This window comes from Rhipicephalus microplus, chromosome 1 (assembly GCF_043290135.1).
Source record: "Rhipicephalus microplus isolate Deutch F79 chromosome 1, USDA_Rmic, whole genome shotgun sequence".
Taxonomy (NCBI): domain Eukaryota; kingdom Metazoa; phylum Arthropoda; class Arachnida; order Ixodida; family Ixodidae; genus Rhipicephalus; species Rhipicephalus microplus.
Window position 1 is genome coordinate 139,482,224 of NC_134700.1, and position 17,313 is coordinate 139,499,536.

Below are 17,313 nucleotides of genomic sequence, written 5' to 3' on the forward strand. Positions count from 1 at the left end.
TGTGCCAAGCTCAAGGCGTTTAACACCTGAGACAGATGGTCCTGATGCTCAGCCTCTGTTTTGGAGAAGACTATAATGTCGTCTATGTACACATTACAAAAAACACCAAGGAATGGCTTTAGGACGTCGTTCATGATCTTCTGGAACCACGCTGGCGAGTTTTTCCAACCGAAAGGGAGCCGGTTGTATTCGTAGAGATCGAATGGCGTGATAAAAGCGGTGTACATTTTTGTTTCTTCGGTTAGTGGGATCTGCCAGAAACCTTTGCATAAATCGATGCGGGAAAAATGTCGGCAACCCCCGGTCTCATCTATAATTGTGTCGATCTTCGGCATAGGAAATGGTATGAGTTCTGTCTGACGATTGAGAACCCTGTAGTCGGTGCATAATCTGAAGGTTCCGTCTTCTTTCGGTGCGATCGTTATGGGAGAAGCGAAGGGTGATACCGAAGGTCGTATGATATCAGCATCTAGCATCTCCTGCAACTCTTCCAGTGCCAAATTTTATGGGCCTTACTCTGTGACCAAGACAGCCACCCAGAACGGAATTTTGAAGACTGTCTGGTACACTGGTGAACGTGGATCTGTTGAATGTGCTTCAATTGGGAATGTCTTCAAGTATTACCCCAGGAGGGGTAATTAAAAGAAAGCGGGAAGGGTGAAGCGGTATGAGCCTTTGGACAGAAGATGAAGAAGCGCGAGGGCCGGGGCAGGAGAGAAGAGGAGGATGAAGTGAAAAATAAAGCAGATTAAGATGGACGCCAGTTCCATACTGAAGCTTTAATGCTGTTCCGTTATTTTAAGTAGGAACACTACATAAATAAATAAATAAATAATTATATATATATATATATATATATATATATATATATATATATATATATATATATATATATATATATATATATATATATATATATATATATATATACTAGCGAAAACCTCGCGTTGAGGGTTTGATGGCTATCCAGCCAGACGACCTGAAATAGTCGTTAAGGGTACCTTCATGGATGAAATTCACGTAGCCCATGCCTATACTTAGTCACAGAGCCAAGGTGATGCGTGTAATATTTATGATGTATTAAAATTTCGTGCACAAGAAAACGCTTAAACCGTTAAGCACAGACAATTGGCAGTGTTACAAAAGCTCCACGACAATTTTGAAACGCTTTGTTAAGAGTACGCTAAGCACGTGAACACTCAACTTTATTGGGGAGCTTACGGAAACGCCCGCAACACCACTGAAAGGTTTGGTTGTTGCCACACAGAAAAAAAAGGACTCTATCGATGATTATAAATGACCAACGGGCTGTTACTGCACTCATTGTATAAATATGTATCCTTGTAGTGTGACTTTAATTCAGCAAACTGACAGAGGTTTGACCAAAAAGAAAATTCCATCTCGAAAAAGGCGACTGCTGGCTTTTTAACGTCACAAACAAGTGACTATATCATGGTTTGGCTCGTAAAATCTAGGGCAATACTCTTATCGCTTGATACACAGGCATGGGCGAGTGTACCAGTTTGAACATAAGGCAAACAATGCATTCATCATTGCATTTCTGACTAATGGGTACGCGTTTGTCCACCGTATTCTGCCTAAACAACAGACAAACACATTCAACACTGCCCTAATGTAGTGTCTGATCATCGCATCATTCAAAGAAAGGAATGTTTTCCTGGGGCGTTGGTTTCTTTGTTAAACGCAACGACAAGTACTATTAAAAACTACTTGATGAAGGGCACTCTAGGGGACCTCAATTTCTCTCCTTTACCATAGTAACGGTATTATATTCTAAAGGTTTGAGATTTTTATTTCCTTCAGTTCGCTTCAGTTAACTTCATGATCGCTACACTACAGTTAAAGAAAGTGAATGTTCCTATCGTTTCTTGACTCCCTTTAGCGTTGATATTGGCAGTCTCGTGTATCCTACACTTGACCACTGCTTAACTTTACCAGATTTTTCATCTGTCTGGAGCAATTGGAGCAGCTTCAATGTGAAATAATAATCAATAAAAATATGTGGTCTAACCTTGATTCGTTTTTCCTGTGGCTGCACTCACTGAGTCCTTTTCAGTTGCGGATGACTTCATGGCTTCTTTTTTCACGTGCCGCCTTCCATTGTAGTCCATGATGGTGGCAGCTATAACAACCAGCGTCAGCAACACAAGACATATGCTGTACGAAAAGAAATGAGACATTATTTTTTTTAATTCCCTGCACAACTCCTTAGCGGTACTGTTCCTGTCGAAATTGAGTCTCTACTGGCAGAGCACTAAAGTGCGTCTTGTCAAAAAGCAATAAATAAGAGAAACAAACGAATATTGTCAATATATGTTTACAAAAACGGCTACGTCATAAAAAATTTAGCTCACACCTGTTTTAAGTAGTTGACAAAATCTAATAAATTATGAACTAAACACAGCTTAACAGATTTACCGTGGCTCATAATCACTGTTAGCTGAAATTAAATATAAAGCTCTAAAGGTCCATTATTTGCACTGGCCAAGGTTTCATTGGCGGCTATGTTTCACCAAGGTGGCTACTTTTTGACGCTTTTTGGCGACAATAAATGACGGTTGGTTCCGTCGCGACTCTTTAGCTATTCGAAAACATTTATTTGACCGATTAAGCAGCCATTTCTCTCGTTATTTGCAGATAAAATACAGCATCTTTATACTTTTCTTCAACCCACTTGTGCACTCGCCCTTCGTCCGCCAGCAGGCCAGGACTGGTGCAAATTACCAGCACCTCAAATTTTCCTGGAAACCTCAGTGGAGATAAGGAAAACTATTGAAGATATTATTACCAGATCTCGGTGCCATGTCCCACCTTTGAACATGTATTTACACATGGCTGGTCTGATGCTCTCTCCACATTGTCGATTCTGAGAGGCATCAAAAGCTTTTGAATTTAATTTTTTTTCATGTCGTGATTATTCATCAATTTGATAAGCACTTCTAGCTATTTCGTTTGCGAAGCTAGGTTAAGATTTAACCGCAGAAACTGTTCTAAGTTATGGTGCATTCGTTATGCGACATTGCCACAGGCGTATTTGATGAGGTATGTAAGTCCATTCAAGCCGCTCAATGCATTACAACATAATGTTCATTTTATAAATACTCGAAAACCTTTAAGGATCTGATGAAATAAAAGACATACATCTCAAATTAATTAGTTTAGGTAAACTGAGCTGTCTGGTCGGCTTCCAAAAATCAGAATATTGTAATGTAATTGCGCTTATTCACTACACTTTGTTTCTTTCGCCATACTGCAATTAAGTTTTGAAATGTTATCTTCCTTTCACGTTTTTTTTGTTTATAAGCAATGGTGCAGTTACCATCCAAAGGCCACAATATGTTTTCTAGGCCAATACACCAAAGTGGGTTAGTGCCATTTTACCCAGGAGAAAAACGAACAAAGCCTGCTTTTTTCTCTTTGGGGAAACTGAAATGGCGTTTAGTCACAGCAACATTCGCGAAGCCGTATACGTTCTGCTAAGGAACAAAAAGCGTATATTATCTTGTTTGTTTATTGAAATTCTTATCCGTATTTCGCCAATGGTTTAATTTTAAAAGCGTCCATATCTAACCGTGTAACACTCGCACAACAATTTGATCTCCAAAATAAGGTACCATTCGTTTCATGTCAGATCCCTTGTTGCGGGTTGCGCCAGGTCATTAAGCAAGAACCAGCTATGTAACCCTGTCTGACTTGTGATCCTGCTATGACCTGTGCCAGTTACGTTGCTTGAGGTTTGACGTCGACGGGATATTACAAAACGCACAAAACGTGGATGGGATATTGCTCCAATATACGTCATGTTCTGCTGAAGGAGAATGGTCTTAAGGCATGGGATCTCGCCCACCATCTTTCGACGAAGCAGCGGAAAGATGTGCTACGTAACACATACGTTTAGATGCCTTAAACGAGGGACATAAAGTGTTGGATCCCTTCGCCCCGCTTTGCTAATTTATTAGTAGAGCGAGAACCTTCTATGGATATTAGAAAGCGTAATCCGAGCATGCCCGTCAAGAGCATAAGCTACGACGATATCGTGGAATATCTGAAATTCAACTCGCAAAGTAATGAAATCGCAGCCAGTTGCGCCTTTTTATGCGGAAATAAAAGGAAAGAAAGATGGCTAGCAGCGGGGGTCAGCTTCTCATTGTTGATACAAAAGGGGAGCCCAGTGACATGTTCATTAAGTACGACTTCGATAAGCGCAGAAAGCGTTGTAAGCGGCATTCGTGACTAATTCAGGGAGAGTGAAACGGACGTCGGCGCTGAAAGTTCACTGCCGCATTAACTACCAGCAGGTTAAACTGTGCGAGGAAATCGATAAAGGGTTAGGTACTGACCAGCCTCCAAGCGCCGTAAAAGACCCGGTTCCACTGAGGCGTTCAACTCGCAAGAAAATAGCACTGGACAGGTTTTAGAAGAAAGTGCAGTACCTCACCAGGTACTTCAGGGGAAGGCAATGCTGTATCGCGCTAGTTCCGGAACTGCGTCTTGGCGCATCTGCACGGTCCGTGATCACAGGTATTCGTAGACTGACGAAGACGGTAATCAGATCTTTTGGGGAAAAATTGTTTTTGACTGCAATAACTAATGAATTCAATTTCAACACTCGTCCTCAAGAATGAATAAGTTTGATAAGCAAGACACCGTCTGGATCATGAATTATTCCCCAGATTGGTTCGCACCAAGATGTTGAGAAACCATCAAGCGAACGTTTTCTTTTGACTGTGGTTCTTCCCTTTGTCAGATGTAGGTTGGTTAAGCTGTGGCTATTTTCACTTGATTGCTGGATTCTTTTGAAGTCACTCAAAGGGCAACTCTAGTCACCACTTCAATTGTGATGCCTAAATGTGACCCGCTTAATGCTAGTTTAGATAAATTGAAGTATGTGACCTATAAGATGAATTTCTATGAAGATAATAGAAACATTTGATTAGAGTAAAAAATGTGTTGCTGGAGTTACTCTTTCATTTCTGTCTACGGTTGAATATCAGGCTTTCAAGCATATTTTCACACCTCTGAATTTCAACTGAGTCACAGAGGCGCGTTAAAGTGCCAAAATACCCAATAAATGTTGGATGCAAGAAAACTTACGTAGTCACTAGGGCCGGACTGTCAGCCATCAGCGTCATGCTTTCTCTTCGGCATCTCGTTGATGTTGCGTTTCCATTGCAGCCGAATCCACACATAGCTAACCAACGAAAGCTTGTTAGTTAAAAATAGAGCTTTCAAAGCGAGAGCTGTTTTCTTTTCAAAATATTTGAATTTATTTCTGTCTGGCAGTTTTTACTCCCAGAAGTATTTTTTCAAACACAAAAAAAAACATATCAAGATTTATTGGCTAATGTTGACCACAATGATAGCAACAGGCAAAGATTCCGAATAAGCTGCCAGCCAGAACGTTCGTAGTTACTTCAACTGCAATACGCATTTTGATATAATGGCAGTCCCTACAAAGCACAGATGTAGTTTGGCGCATGATCAGTAAACATATTAGAGTAAGGCTGGGAACAAAGAGTGCTTATATTACACAGTTAGCACATAAATCAGTGAAAAAAATATTTTGCAAACAAAGCCATGATAACCTCTTACCAAAGGTAGCAATGGCACTGACATCTTCTTCAGTGCAAGTGGAAGGTACACAGACGCCAGCAGTGATACCTGAACCAGACAGCTTCTTGCAGATAGAACTTACTATGCCCTGAAATACACATGAAAGACCTCGCTAAAAATATAGCGACCATTCTGCATGTTTCAATGATTGAATCAAGTAACGTGGAGGGAAACATTGTAGCACTGTTCCATCATGTGGTAAGTTTTATTGATTCTAATAGTAAAAGCATGTTTCCTGGTTGTATATATTTCTCGGCTATCAAAATTAAACCACGTGCACTAGGATACACGGATATTATAAATAGTATTTTAGAAGTGAAATGCCTAGAATCAAAGATCACATTGACCGCTGCCAAGGCGAGGTAAGCGTGACCCAGGCATCCATATATACGTGTTCACAGGTCGACATGCAGCTAGTATATATCAAAAAACGTTCGTCACCTCGTCCCTTTAATTCATCTGAATGAAGGTGACATTTTTGAATGCCAGCAAGAATGGTAGTGCTATTTTGTTTTAGCTGTAGTAAACACTAACCGGAATACATTTATTGTTTACAAACCTTTACGACTCTGCGAACTATTTATATACGTTTTATAGAATACACACCTGTTTTTCGTCTTTTTGCTTTGAGTGAAGACGCATGGTGGTTAAGCAGTAAGTGCTCATGAAAGCGGGCAGGTGTTGAGTATGGTCTTCTGAAGGTGAAAGTGTGGTGGCTTGCGGAAGTGCTTCTATGCACTCTGAATACAAACCTAAGAAAGTGCGTCCTCCCTTCATTATTCCACTCTCCATTTTGCCAGTGCTGTCAAACACTGGAATTGAGATGTTTTTTTTGTAAATGCTGTTGAAAGTGAGATATTGCGGAGTAAAGTCGATTGGCAACAAAACAGGAGAAAACACCTATGCAAATGACACAAACGTAGATCTTGCTAAGTGCACGAGCTGAATGATGCAGTAGCAACAAAAATAGTTTTGATAGCAACAAAAATAGTTTTGGGCAGAAAGGTATCGGGGAGGGCCGTAAGAGTATTATATCGACTGAAAAGTAAAAAGGGGTTCACTGTCACTTGCATGTCATCTTATGGCAATAAATCAGTACCCTGTTTTTTTTTACCTCAAAATCCCAGCAACGACTGATGCGGAGTCCCTGCATTGCCCCGCGTGATAGAGGCGCTTGAATAATATCCCGCGACTGAGCTGATACAAATATTGCATCTGTGTCCGGTGATATCTGATCCGAAAATTGTATAATTATTTATTGTCGTCTATGAGCCAAATAAGTACCACGCAATAACTGCGGCGAAATACACAGACCTTCAGTACTCGTGCCTTAGTCAGAAAAATCTATCCTAGTTAACAAAGATAAGAACTCAGCTTTCTGTGTACAACTCCCTTAGGCTGGAACACGTTGCCCTCATTGATTGATTGGCAGCCTTACTGGCTTAACACATGTGCGTCGACTACAAGAACAAAATGTGAAAGTTGAGACCAGTTGACTGGCTTCCGAAGTTGCTATTTAACCAATGAAATAATCAGTCCTGCATGAACATTGCCAGCGTCCATAATCACTGTGAATATCTGGAGAGGAAATGAGAGAATACAAGCGAAAAGAGAGACCTGAGCATGATTGAGCTGTGCCGTCTGATGGACTTCTGCCCCAAAGCAACGTATTTTTTATACACAGGTATATTCAACAAAAAAAACAAAAAAAAACAGCGGCAACAGTTGAACTGCCACGAGAGCCGCCATTTCAGCCACAGCAACAAACCTAATGAAGCGCGTCGAAACACGAATTTTGGACTCACTTGCCCCACCCCAAAATATTTTTGAGATATATGAATGTCGTCTTTTGCATGATCAAAGAGTCTAACACCGACAGTTTGCTGGCACACCTAAAATCAAACGAGCCGGCAAATCAATTCACTGTGGATCAAGAAAAAAAAACAACGTTCTTTCTAATCTGGGTGTGCTCTTGAAATGCCAAGACGCAGGGGCGAAAGGCTGTTTCAGCTTGTTGATGTGCCGAAAACTTGCGCAAACCACATGGTATCCGAAGCTCAGTTCTAACTATCCAACTTCTCAAAAATTTCAGAGACAAGTTACTGCTGAATCACGCAGAGGCCGTCTGCAGCTCACAAAAGTTGTGAAGAAACAAGAAGGCACGATCACCAGCAGTTTTTTGGACAATGGGTACCTGAATACACTTATTCGCTCTGTGCCCCAGCGACGTGATGGACAGTAACGCGCCTTCCACTTGCTTTATTCTGCAATGGCGGTCACTAACAATGTAGCCTGTACAAAACATTCCTACCGCATTTCGGTCCCATAAGTTCCTGTAATCAGTGGGCAACTCCCAAGGAGTTGTGAGAGAAGAGAATCGAGATGGCGCAGAAACCCGTTGCAATAATCGGGTTACTCTTGCTGCGACCAAAAAACGACCTGCTAAAAGAAAAATTTCCTAAGAGTTTCCATGCATGGACGGTGACACCACTTACATCCATGGGACAAAAACTTTCTTGAAAGGATACGGGAACATGCAAACGACGTGCGCAGGACTCGCTCGCTGGATGCCGTGCCGACCAGCTGTGCCCTCGCGATCTCCGATGTCAGCATAGATCTGGCCAACTGGGCTGGCCCTACGTCAACTCCTGACACCGACCTCCGACTACAGCGTAGCTCTGACCAATAGGACTTGCCATACGCCATCTCCGGACGCCGACAAGAGCTCTCTCAAGTGGTGCCCCGTCCTCGGACTCTTGTGACCGTGTTTCCATCTTTCCTATCTCTCGTATCCCCTTGATATGTCCTCGCTCGCTGGCTTAGCGCATCTCTATTTCTCTCTCTTTACACCTTTATTCCTATCCTTTTAATCCTTCCTCAATCCTATGCCCTGTGAGCTACTGTTGTGGTGTCGCACCCTGAAGCAAACAGTTACGGGGCCCACATTTCTCTTCTTTTCCCTCTCTTAGAACCACTTCAGTTCAACGAGGTGCGTAGCTTCAACGCTGTACGAAACGCTCTCACAGAACACAGCGACAACATGAATAACCGCAGCGATTTAGATGACGCCCGGGACATCAAAATGGAAAGTACCCACAGAAAATTGCAGTTCTTAGAGCCCTGGCATATCTAAACATCTCCTCAAGTTATCAACCGCTCGACTAGAACCTTAACGACTGGATACGTGCATGGTTTGCAGAAGCATTGAAAAAAAATACCGCATAAACAAGAATGCCGGGAAGAGTGAAAACGGCGAGGAGGACACCAACAAATAAAATGTCGCTAGCTTCGGAGCCGGCCAAATGGTAGCCCTAAAAAAGGAACACAATCGGTCACGAAAGTTGGGACAATTTATAGTTTTTCATTTTTAACAAAAACGACTATATGTTAACATTATTATTAAATTTATTTTATTTGTGGTAAAACATTTATTGTATTGCCACGAACAATTATTGATGGCATTCACTTTTTGAGCCCTGGCATAGCTTGTCACTAGGTCTATTCCATTTGAACGCCATAGAATATACCTATTGTTATCTTGACAATTCCTATTGCTGGACACACCTTCGCTTCGATAAGTAACTCAACCATTAGAGATTTCACTGCGCAGCTAATAATAGTCACGGGGAGATAAAGAACTATAACACTCACTGTGGTACGCTGAAAGAGGAACAGCGTTTTCAGTAATTTTATTTTGAATGTGGAGATTATGTTGGCGTGCCCCAGTAATTTTAACGCAACGGCAACAAATGTGCATGACCAGTGTTGAACCGCGAACATTAAGAACTGAATAAAACATGTTCAACTAACACGAAATGGCAAGAGTTACTTCACTTGCGTTTTGGTATAAAGCCCTACAATATAAAATTTGAAGCGCTCATAGTTTTTGCACTTAATACTGGAACGCGTTAACATTGTTCTTGTCGGCCCAATGGATGAACAGGGCATACTGCAAACTTGTTTTTAAGGTAATAGGCACGCTTGCACCTGAGCGTACTATGTCGATTTTGTTGCTAAATGTTCTGACAATGATCTATTGTGGATGAGCCCTTTGTATTGAGCGGCCACACTTTAACCACCTACTGAAAATTAAATTTAAACTGTGTGACTCCTGGCGCAATCCTACGCTGCTGGTTGGTATTGTTAGATTTGTTGACGTGGTTCTTCAGGGGATAAGAGGATTTTATTGCCGTAACTTGATAGTTCTTAAATGCTTTTTCTGGAGCAGTTTAATACACTGACTTGATCATGCAGTAAAATATCAGACCACCGTGCAAAGTGTCTGTGTTCGATTTTCGATCCAACATTTCTTTATTCCGTAGACCGGCAGATCTATCTCCAAAAAGGCGACGTCACCGACACCACCAGCGCATTTCCCACTTCATGTATTCTAATGCTAATGTAGTAAAGCGTACGACAACAAAGAAGTTACTTTATTTGGTGCAGTACTTAGCGAAATTAATTTGAGCAAAATATCATAAACCAAAGCGAATAGCCAATTGTGGGATGTTCTTTCTTGTCTGCAGCTGTTTGATGAGGTCACACATTTCTTTTTCGAACATCGCGTGATTGCTACGCGTGGTTTCGGAAGTGAATTCACCCGCAATAGTTGTCGATAAAAAGATAAAGGAACTGTCCAGCATGAAAAGGTGCCTAAGGTTAACTTACTCTTCATTGCCCAATCGGAGCCACTCTGCAAGTGCGTCATGTAGACAGAAACATCATGTCTGCACCTTGCGCTCAGTGGAAGTTCGGCAGAGAGGAATTCTTCATGAAGATCCTCAACCATGTGTGAACGTTTTGGTGTGGAAAGCGTTGCTTCTGAGAATAACACGACGTAAAAAAGAGCCAGTAGCTGAGCGTGCCAACGTTGAAAATTCACTGTTTTTGGCTGCGTTCGAAACGCAATTGTGGCCATCTTCCTGCGTAAAGAATGAGGGCGTAGTCACGTGCAGAAGCCTGAAGAGTTCTCACTTTACAAAATAGTAGCGGAAAAATAACTACGCTGCAATTTTACTGCAAAATTCTACTTTATGAGCTTAGTAACCGATGTAGTTTTCCTGTTAAATATTCCTCTCAAGAAGGGGAGATGTATATTTTAAATCAGAATCATTGCAAATACGTTGCTGATTTCCGCCTCAGTGCAGCCTTCTCATTTAGTTAAGTACGAGATTCAGCGACACCAGACTCAGCAAAACAATACTTGCCTCAGTTTTCTCGGGATGGGTAATTTAGAAACGTTTCAACTATCCAATTGACAGAGTATGTTTGGCTTATTCATATCGTGTCCTTTGAACTTAAAACCCAAGATGTTATTATTACCATGTTTGGTTACTAATCACTGGTTTTTATATATCTTGAACTTGAATAACCAGAGCCCAACTACTCGCCTCTGACCAGGCTGACATCGTTAGTAGACCTTGTAAAGTATGTAAAAATACGAAACATGCCTTGTACCAGCGCTCACCACTCCTAATATTGAATCTTGCGCAAATGATTGAAAACAAGGCCACGGGTGGCCAGGTATCAATGCAGAGGAAACGTTTGTGGAGGTGGGAAAAACTGTCGTGGATTCAGCTTGAAGCAGTGATAACGATAACTATGGTGTTTCTGCTGCTGTCACGTGTGGCCTATTACCTTTATTACACAAAATATAACTAGAAATTTATTTTCGTTATTCCTAATCAGAATGAGTTCAGTTGAAGACACTTCATTTGCCCAATGATGATAGATGGTAGCGCAGACAACGAACACGGACAAGAGAAGGCACATAGACACAACACAGCGCTAACTTTCAACAACAGTTTATTACACGCAGATCTCCGTGGTGTATGCGATCCACCACGCCAACGTCGCACGTGCGTAGCTCTAAAAACCATCAAATATAACCAACGCGCGTGTTCCAATACTTTACAATTTTATATTTTTCAATCTTTTTTTGCTTTTTCTTTCTTCCTTTTATCCCATGTTACCACAAACCCTATCGCGAATACATGTAATCAAGTTCCTTATCTGTCAACACCACTGATGGGCTGCTCACACACGTGTCACCTAGCTCTGCAATTTTGCCGGCCTCCAATACCAATCGCGTCATCTCGTGCCTACTTCTATTGATTATAACCGTTTCCTTGAATTTCGGTGTGCACTTACATCTCAGGCAATGAAGGGAAAGAAAACCATCAGGAACAACACTATTTACTTTGTTATTGTGCTCGCGCAAGCGATCGTTTATGCATCTACTGGTCTGACCGATATAACACTTTCCACAAGTAAGTGGAATGAGGTATACCACACACATGATGCACTCCACAAATAGGTTTCTATGTTTCTTTTGGCATACATTTGATTTTCCCTTGTCTGGTCTTGTGCTTCTGCAAAGACTCACCAACTTATTGGGTGCCGAGAAAACTACGTTAGTGCCACATTTTTCCGCAATCTTTTTTATCCTGTGAGAAACCTTATGCATGTATGGAATTACGGCAAAACTTTCCTTTCTTGAGCTCACCCTATCCATCGCTTCACATCTTTTCTCCAGCACTTTTCTGTGCAATCCTTCAGCAACGGACACGACGAGGCTCTTGGGGTACCCGGCATTGCTTAGCCTCGAGACCTGTTGTCTGAAGCTTTCATTCATGAGGCACCGGCAGGACTTCTTTAGTGCCTCACTCAAGCACATCTTCGCAATGCCTCGTTTTACCAGTTTAGTATGCGCTGAGTGAAACTGTAGTAATGGCTTACTTGCTCTGGGCTCGTAACACCAGCATGTCTTTTCATCTGAGAATTGAAAGTTAATGTCAAGAAATCTGAGCCTTCCGTCACATGGCATTTCAAAAGTCACTTCAAGTGGGTTAAGACCCTCACGAAAAACGCTACACACGCTACTACATTGAGTAGTAAAATCTGCAGTTCTGTCATTGATAAACACTAAAAAGTCATCGACGTACCTAAATACGTGCACAACATTGTATTCATTTAGGCGTCCTGATAGCCTCCTGTCAGTTTTCTCGGCACCCAATAAGTTGGTGAGTCTTTGCAGAAGCACAAGACCAGACAAGGGAAAATCAAATGTATGCCAAAAGAAACATAGAAACCTATTTGTGGAGTGCATCATGTGTGTGGTATACCTCATTCCACTTACTTGTGGAAAGTGTTATATCGGTCAGACCAGTAGATGCATAAACGATCGCTTGCGCGAGCACAATAACAAAGTAAATAGTGTTGTTCCTGATGGTTTTCTTTCCCTTCATTGCCTGAGATGTAAGTGCACACCGAAATTCAAGGAAACGGTTATAATCAATAGAAGTAGGCACGAGATGACGCGATTGGTATTGGAGGCCGGCAAAATTGCAGAGCTAGGTGACACGTGTGTGAGCAGCCCATCAGTGGTGTTGACAGATAAGGAACTTGATTACATGTATTCGCGATAGGGTTTGTGGTAACATGGGATAAAAGGAAGAAAGAAAAAGCAAAAAAAGATTGAAAAATATAAAATTGTAAAGTATTGGAACACGCGCGTTGGTTATATTTGATGGTTTTTAGAGCTACGCACGTGCGACGTTGGCGTGGTGGATCGCATACACCACGGAGATCTGCGTGTAATAAACTGTTGTTGAAAGTTAGCGCTGTGTTGTGTCTATGTGCCTTCTCTTGTCCGTGTTCGTTGTCTGCGCTACCATCTATCATCATGCAACCATACCAACAAGCCCAAGTCGCCACCCTCATTGACTTCATTTGCCCAATTGTTGTTGCGTCCACGCGTGACCATGGGCTACCAGGAATATATCGTTCGAGGAAAATTTTGACAGCTCCCCAGCTAAAGCACTGTGCTTTGTGGAGCTGACGCAATATCATATGTGTTGCCAGAAATCTGTAACAGCCTGAGAGATGTGGTAACAGCTTTGATTGTGAGATAACATTTTTTATTGCTTGCAGCTACGAGCTTTTTACAAACATCACTGTGAATCACCTTTGCATATACGCAAGTAGGAGTGAATGAAGTTGATACTGCCGAATTGCAACAACTGAAATATGTCCAACCACAAATTGCTGCACAAGCCCATTGTACAGTGGTTTTTGACAGGAAGTCTCTTACTGAGCAAACGGTGTGAAAGCGCGCGCGAGTCTGAATTCAGCGTTCAACCATTTACAAAACATCTGTACATGAAGCTTGTTAGCGGACGCTGAGTTCACTGGCCCATAAAATCAAGACATGCGACTACACTTTGATTGCGACTACACATATGATTCCATTTAGCAAGATCATTACAATATTGCGGTGAGCAAGATATTATTTATCATGGTGCAAATGAGTCAACTGTAAACTGAGCTAGGATTTAGCAACATTTGTATTACCAACTAAGCTCGATGAACAATAATTAGCAAGAATGTAATCAAAGGGGGAAGAGGGTAAAAAGAGTGTGGATCACAATTCAAGAGTTGGTGGTGATATACACTTGTTCATCAAATTCTGAAAAAAAAAATCTATTTTTCTGAAAAGGCGAAGCAGTTGAAGTGACTGCCAATAGTATTGATCTTGACATTAAGATCCTCACGAGGTCTTAAAGGCAAATATTCTTTGTCTTGGTATTGATAACCGCACAATATATTAGCACTATCAATGCCTCACTGTAAGAAACAGCCTCGGAGCCTTCAACTGTGTAAAATGAGCTAATTTAGTTAGGACACGACGACAACGCTTCTGAAATATTTGGCACAGTTTTAACAACAAATATCTAGCCTTGTCGAACAGAAAGTTTTGTCTGTTTCCATTATGGTAGTAAACTTATTGTATAACGCGATGCAGTGAAATAGGTCTACCTGGTAAGTGATGAAAGCCTATGCTAATCACAAAAACACAATATCAATAAGTTACTAAATCATGCAAATATTACCTTCATAGGGGCCAGTTCAACGCGCAAAGGGAAGAGCTGTAGATGAATTCGGTTACATTCAGATATAACAAATGCTGTTCAAACGATGTGCCAGCGGAAACAAAAAAAAGAGGTTAACCCTGTGCAGGTTTCGGTGCTGTCACGGTGTCAAGTTTTTATATATATATATATTTGTTTTTTGGCGCTCATTACCCGGCCGCACAAGTTTGCGGCAGCTGCGTTTCCTTTATGATTGATGCTGACAGGATATCGCAGAAAGCCCCAGAATGTATGACATTGTTATTGTTATATTGGGGTATTGCTTTACAAAGCATCACCGCAATTACAATATGTTTCCATCTGCGCAAATAAATTGCAGTTCATCATCCTGAAACAATCAAACAATATGTATATATGTAAAAGAGCATGCTTCTAAGTATCTACTTTTTACATTCAAACTACGCATGGAATGTTACCGATAAGCTTTGGAAGCAAGCCAGTTTATCTGAAACAAAATAAATGATTCCTTGCAACATCACTCTTATAAACTGCGCAACTAGAAATGGTGCATTTTCCCCTTCATTAGATATATCAGCATTGTTCCTTTTCTGCTGCTAGCAGCGTTGAACGCATACCAGAAAAACAATAAATAATAGGACGCTCCCGAGTCGCCTCAAGGATTGCGTAGATTTACGGTAATACAAAATGCACGTGTTATACGGACTATGGTAGAATAGAGTACATACGCATTATGTACGATACAAGTTTATGCGCATGAGCGCTGGTGGGTTGAGGGGATGTGAGGTGCCACAGCAAAGTCGTGTGCCTCGAAAGCAGTGGCACCGAATTTGGTTGTGGCAAGTAACAACTGTGATGACCTCAAGCAATACATACTTGAAACTTCTGGTTCCGGAGAAACAGAAAACATACAAGGTTGTGTTTAATTTAGAAGATTGATACATTCCATCCCGAACCCCTACTGGACTTTCTAGTAAACCTGAATGACACGTCTCACTCCCGGGCGCACGCACTAACCCTACGTGCTGGGGAGGACGTAGGGGGGGGTAAACAACAAGAAGGAAGGCAGGGAGGTTAACCAGGCACATGCCCGGTTTGCTACCCTACGCTGGGGGAATAGGAAGGGGGCATAAAGATTCGAGAAAGAGAGGAAAGAGAAGAGAAAAAGAGACAGAAAAAAAGGAGGATTTTCAGTCAATCGGTGTGCGCGTATGCAGCGGTGGCACTACACAAAAGGTAAAGGTGGTCACATAGGCCTTTAGTCCTCAAAAAGCACAAGACAGCTTTGACTGCTTTTTGAGCCGACGAAAGGCGATGACGGTGTTCTAGTAGCATCTGCACAGAGAGTGGCCGATCGTCCAATTGTCGCAATGCGTCCGAAAGCTTCCGTCTTTTGGAGGCAAATCGAAGGCAATGGCATATCAGATGGTCGTTGTCTTCTTTGGTGCAGCAGACGTCGCATTTCGCATTGTCGGTCTATCCGATGAGGGTTCTATATGCTTTTGTGAAGGCAACCCCCAAACAAAGGCGACAAAAAAGTGAAGCTTCACGTCGACGAAGTCCGGATGGAGCTCGAAGTTCCAGTCGGGGGTTTATTTGGTATAGTCTCGTATGTCTTAGGCTTGGGGTGTTCCACTCCTGCAGACACAGACTACGTGCCAGGTGACGAAGTTGATTTGCAGCGTCAGTCCTTGACAAAAGAATCGGAAGGGTGTGTTCTTCTTGGTGCGATGTGCGAGCCGCATTGTCTGCGGAATCATTGCCACTGGCTCCACAATGGCCAGGAAGCCACTGAAACTTGACCTCGTGGGCTGTTTCTGTGACGTGGTGAACGAGCTTGACAACTTCGTAAGTTAATTGTTCATGGCAACCTCGTCGAAGGACTGACTGCATGCTCTTTAGGGCTGGTTTTGGGTCGGAAAACACAGCCCATTTACTAGGTCTTTGGGATTTGATGTACTCTACGGCGCCACGCAAAGCCGCAAGTTCTGCCGTTGTGGACGTAGTGGCATGTGACAGTTTGATTCGCAGAGTGATCCCTCTAGCTGGAATCACCACCGCACCACCAGAACCAGACGCTGCGGTTGAACCATTGGTGTATATGTGCACGTGGTTGTTGTACATTTCGTGCAGATGGCTCAAGCTCAAGTGTTTTAGGGCTGATGAAGGCAAATTTGATTTTTTCTGTATTCCTGGAATTGAAACACGTACTTGTGGAAGTGCCAGGCACCACGGAGGATACACCAGTTTCTCAGCAGGCGTAAAGCCTGACGTAAACGATGCACGATGAGCACAAAAAATTGCACTAAATTTCGTGCGGGGCCTCTCAGTAGCGAGGGTTGCCAATTGGTGGGAAGGATTCCTAGCATATTGCCTGAGGTACGTAAGCATTGTTTCAATGGTGATGTGCGTCATGATCGAGTAGTCCTGTGCAATGGCAATTGTTTCAGCTGTCGATGCGCAGCGGGGTAAACCAAGGCATATCCTAAGCGCTTGGGCTTGAATATTTTGGATTGTGCGCAGGTTCGTTTTGCACGTGTTAGATATAACAGGTAGGCTATACCGCAGGAATCCAGTAAATAATACCTTGTACATCTGTAACATAGACTCGACAGACATTCCCCAACTTTTCCCAGCAAGGAACCTGAATAAGTGACAAATAACAGTCAGCCGCATTTTCACGTAGTTTACGTAGGGTGTCCAAGACAGATTTAGGTCGATTACGACTCCCAAGAACCTGTGACTCCGGCTACATGACACCAACTGCCCGTTAATTGATATGCCGTAAGCG

General features: G+C 42.2%; 1 protein-coding gene across 1 annotated transcript in view; it reads right to left on the reverse strand.

Moving 5' to 3' along the window:
- LOC119187085 (nose resistant to fluoxetine protein 6) overlaps positions 1 to 14,635 on the reverse strand; it is a 48,741-nt gene extending 34,106 nt beyond the window's left edge. The window contains exons 1-6 of the mRNA XM_075871171.1: positions 14,526 to 14,635; positions 10,303 to 10,556; positions 6,241 to 6,446; positions 5,614 to 5,722; positions 5,116 to 5,212; positions 2,033 to 2,178 (exon numbers count right to left, since the gene is read on the reverse strand). Of these exons, the coding sequence (XP_075727286.1) occupies positions 2,033 to 2,178; positions 5,116 to 5,212; positions 5,614 to 5,722; positions 6,241 to 6,446; positions 10,303 to 10,552 (808 nt within the window). The 5' untranslated portion in view covers positions 10,553 to 10,556; positions 14,526 to 14,635. The remainder of the gene's footprint in view (positions 1 to 2,032; positions 2,179 to 5,115; positions 5,213 to 5,613; positions 5,723 to 6,240; positions 6,447 to 10,302; positions 10,557 to 14,525) is intronic.
- Positions 14,636 to 17,313: the final 2,678 nt, after the last annotated feature.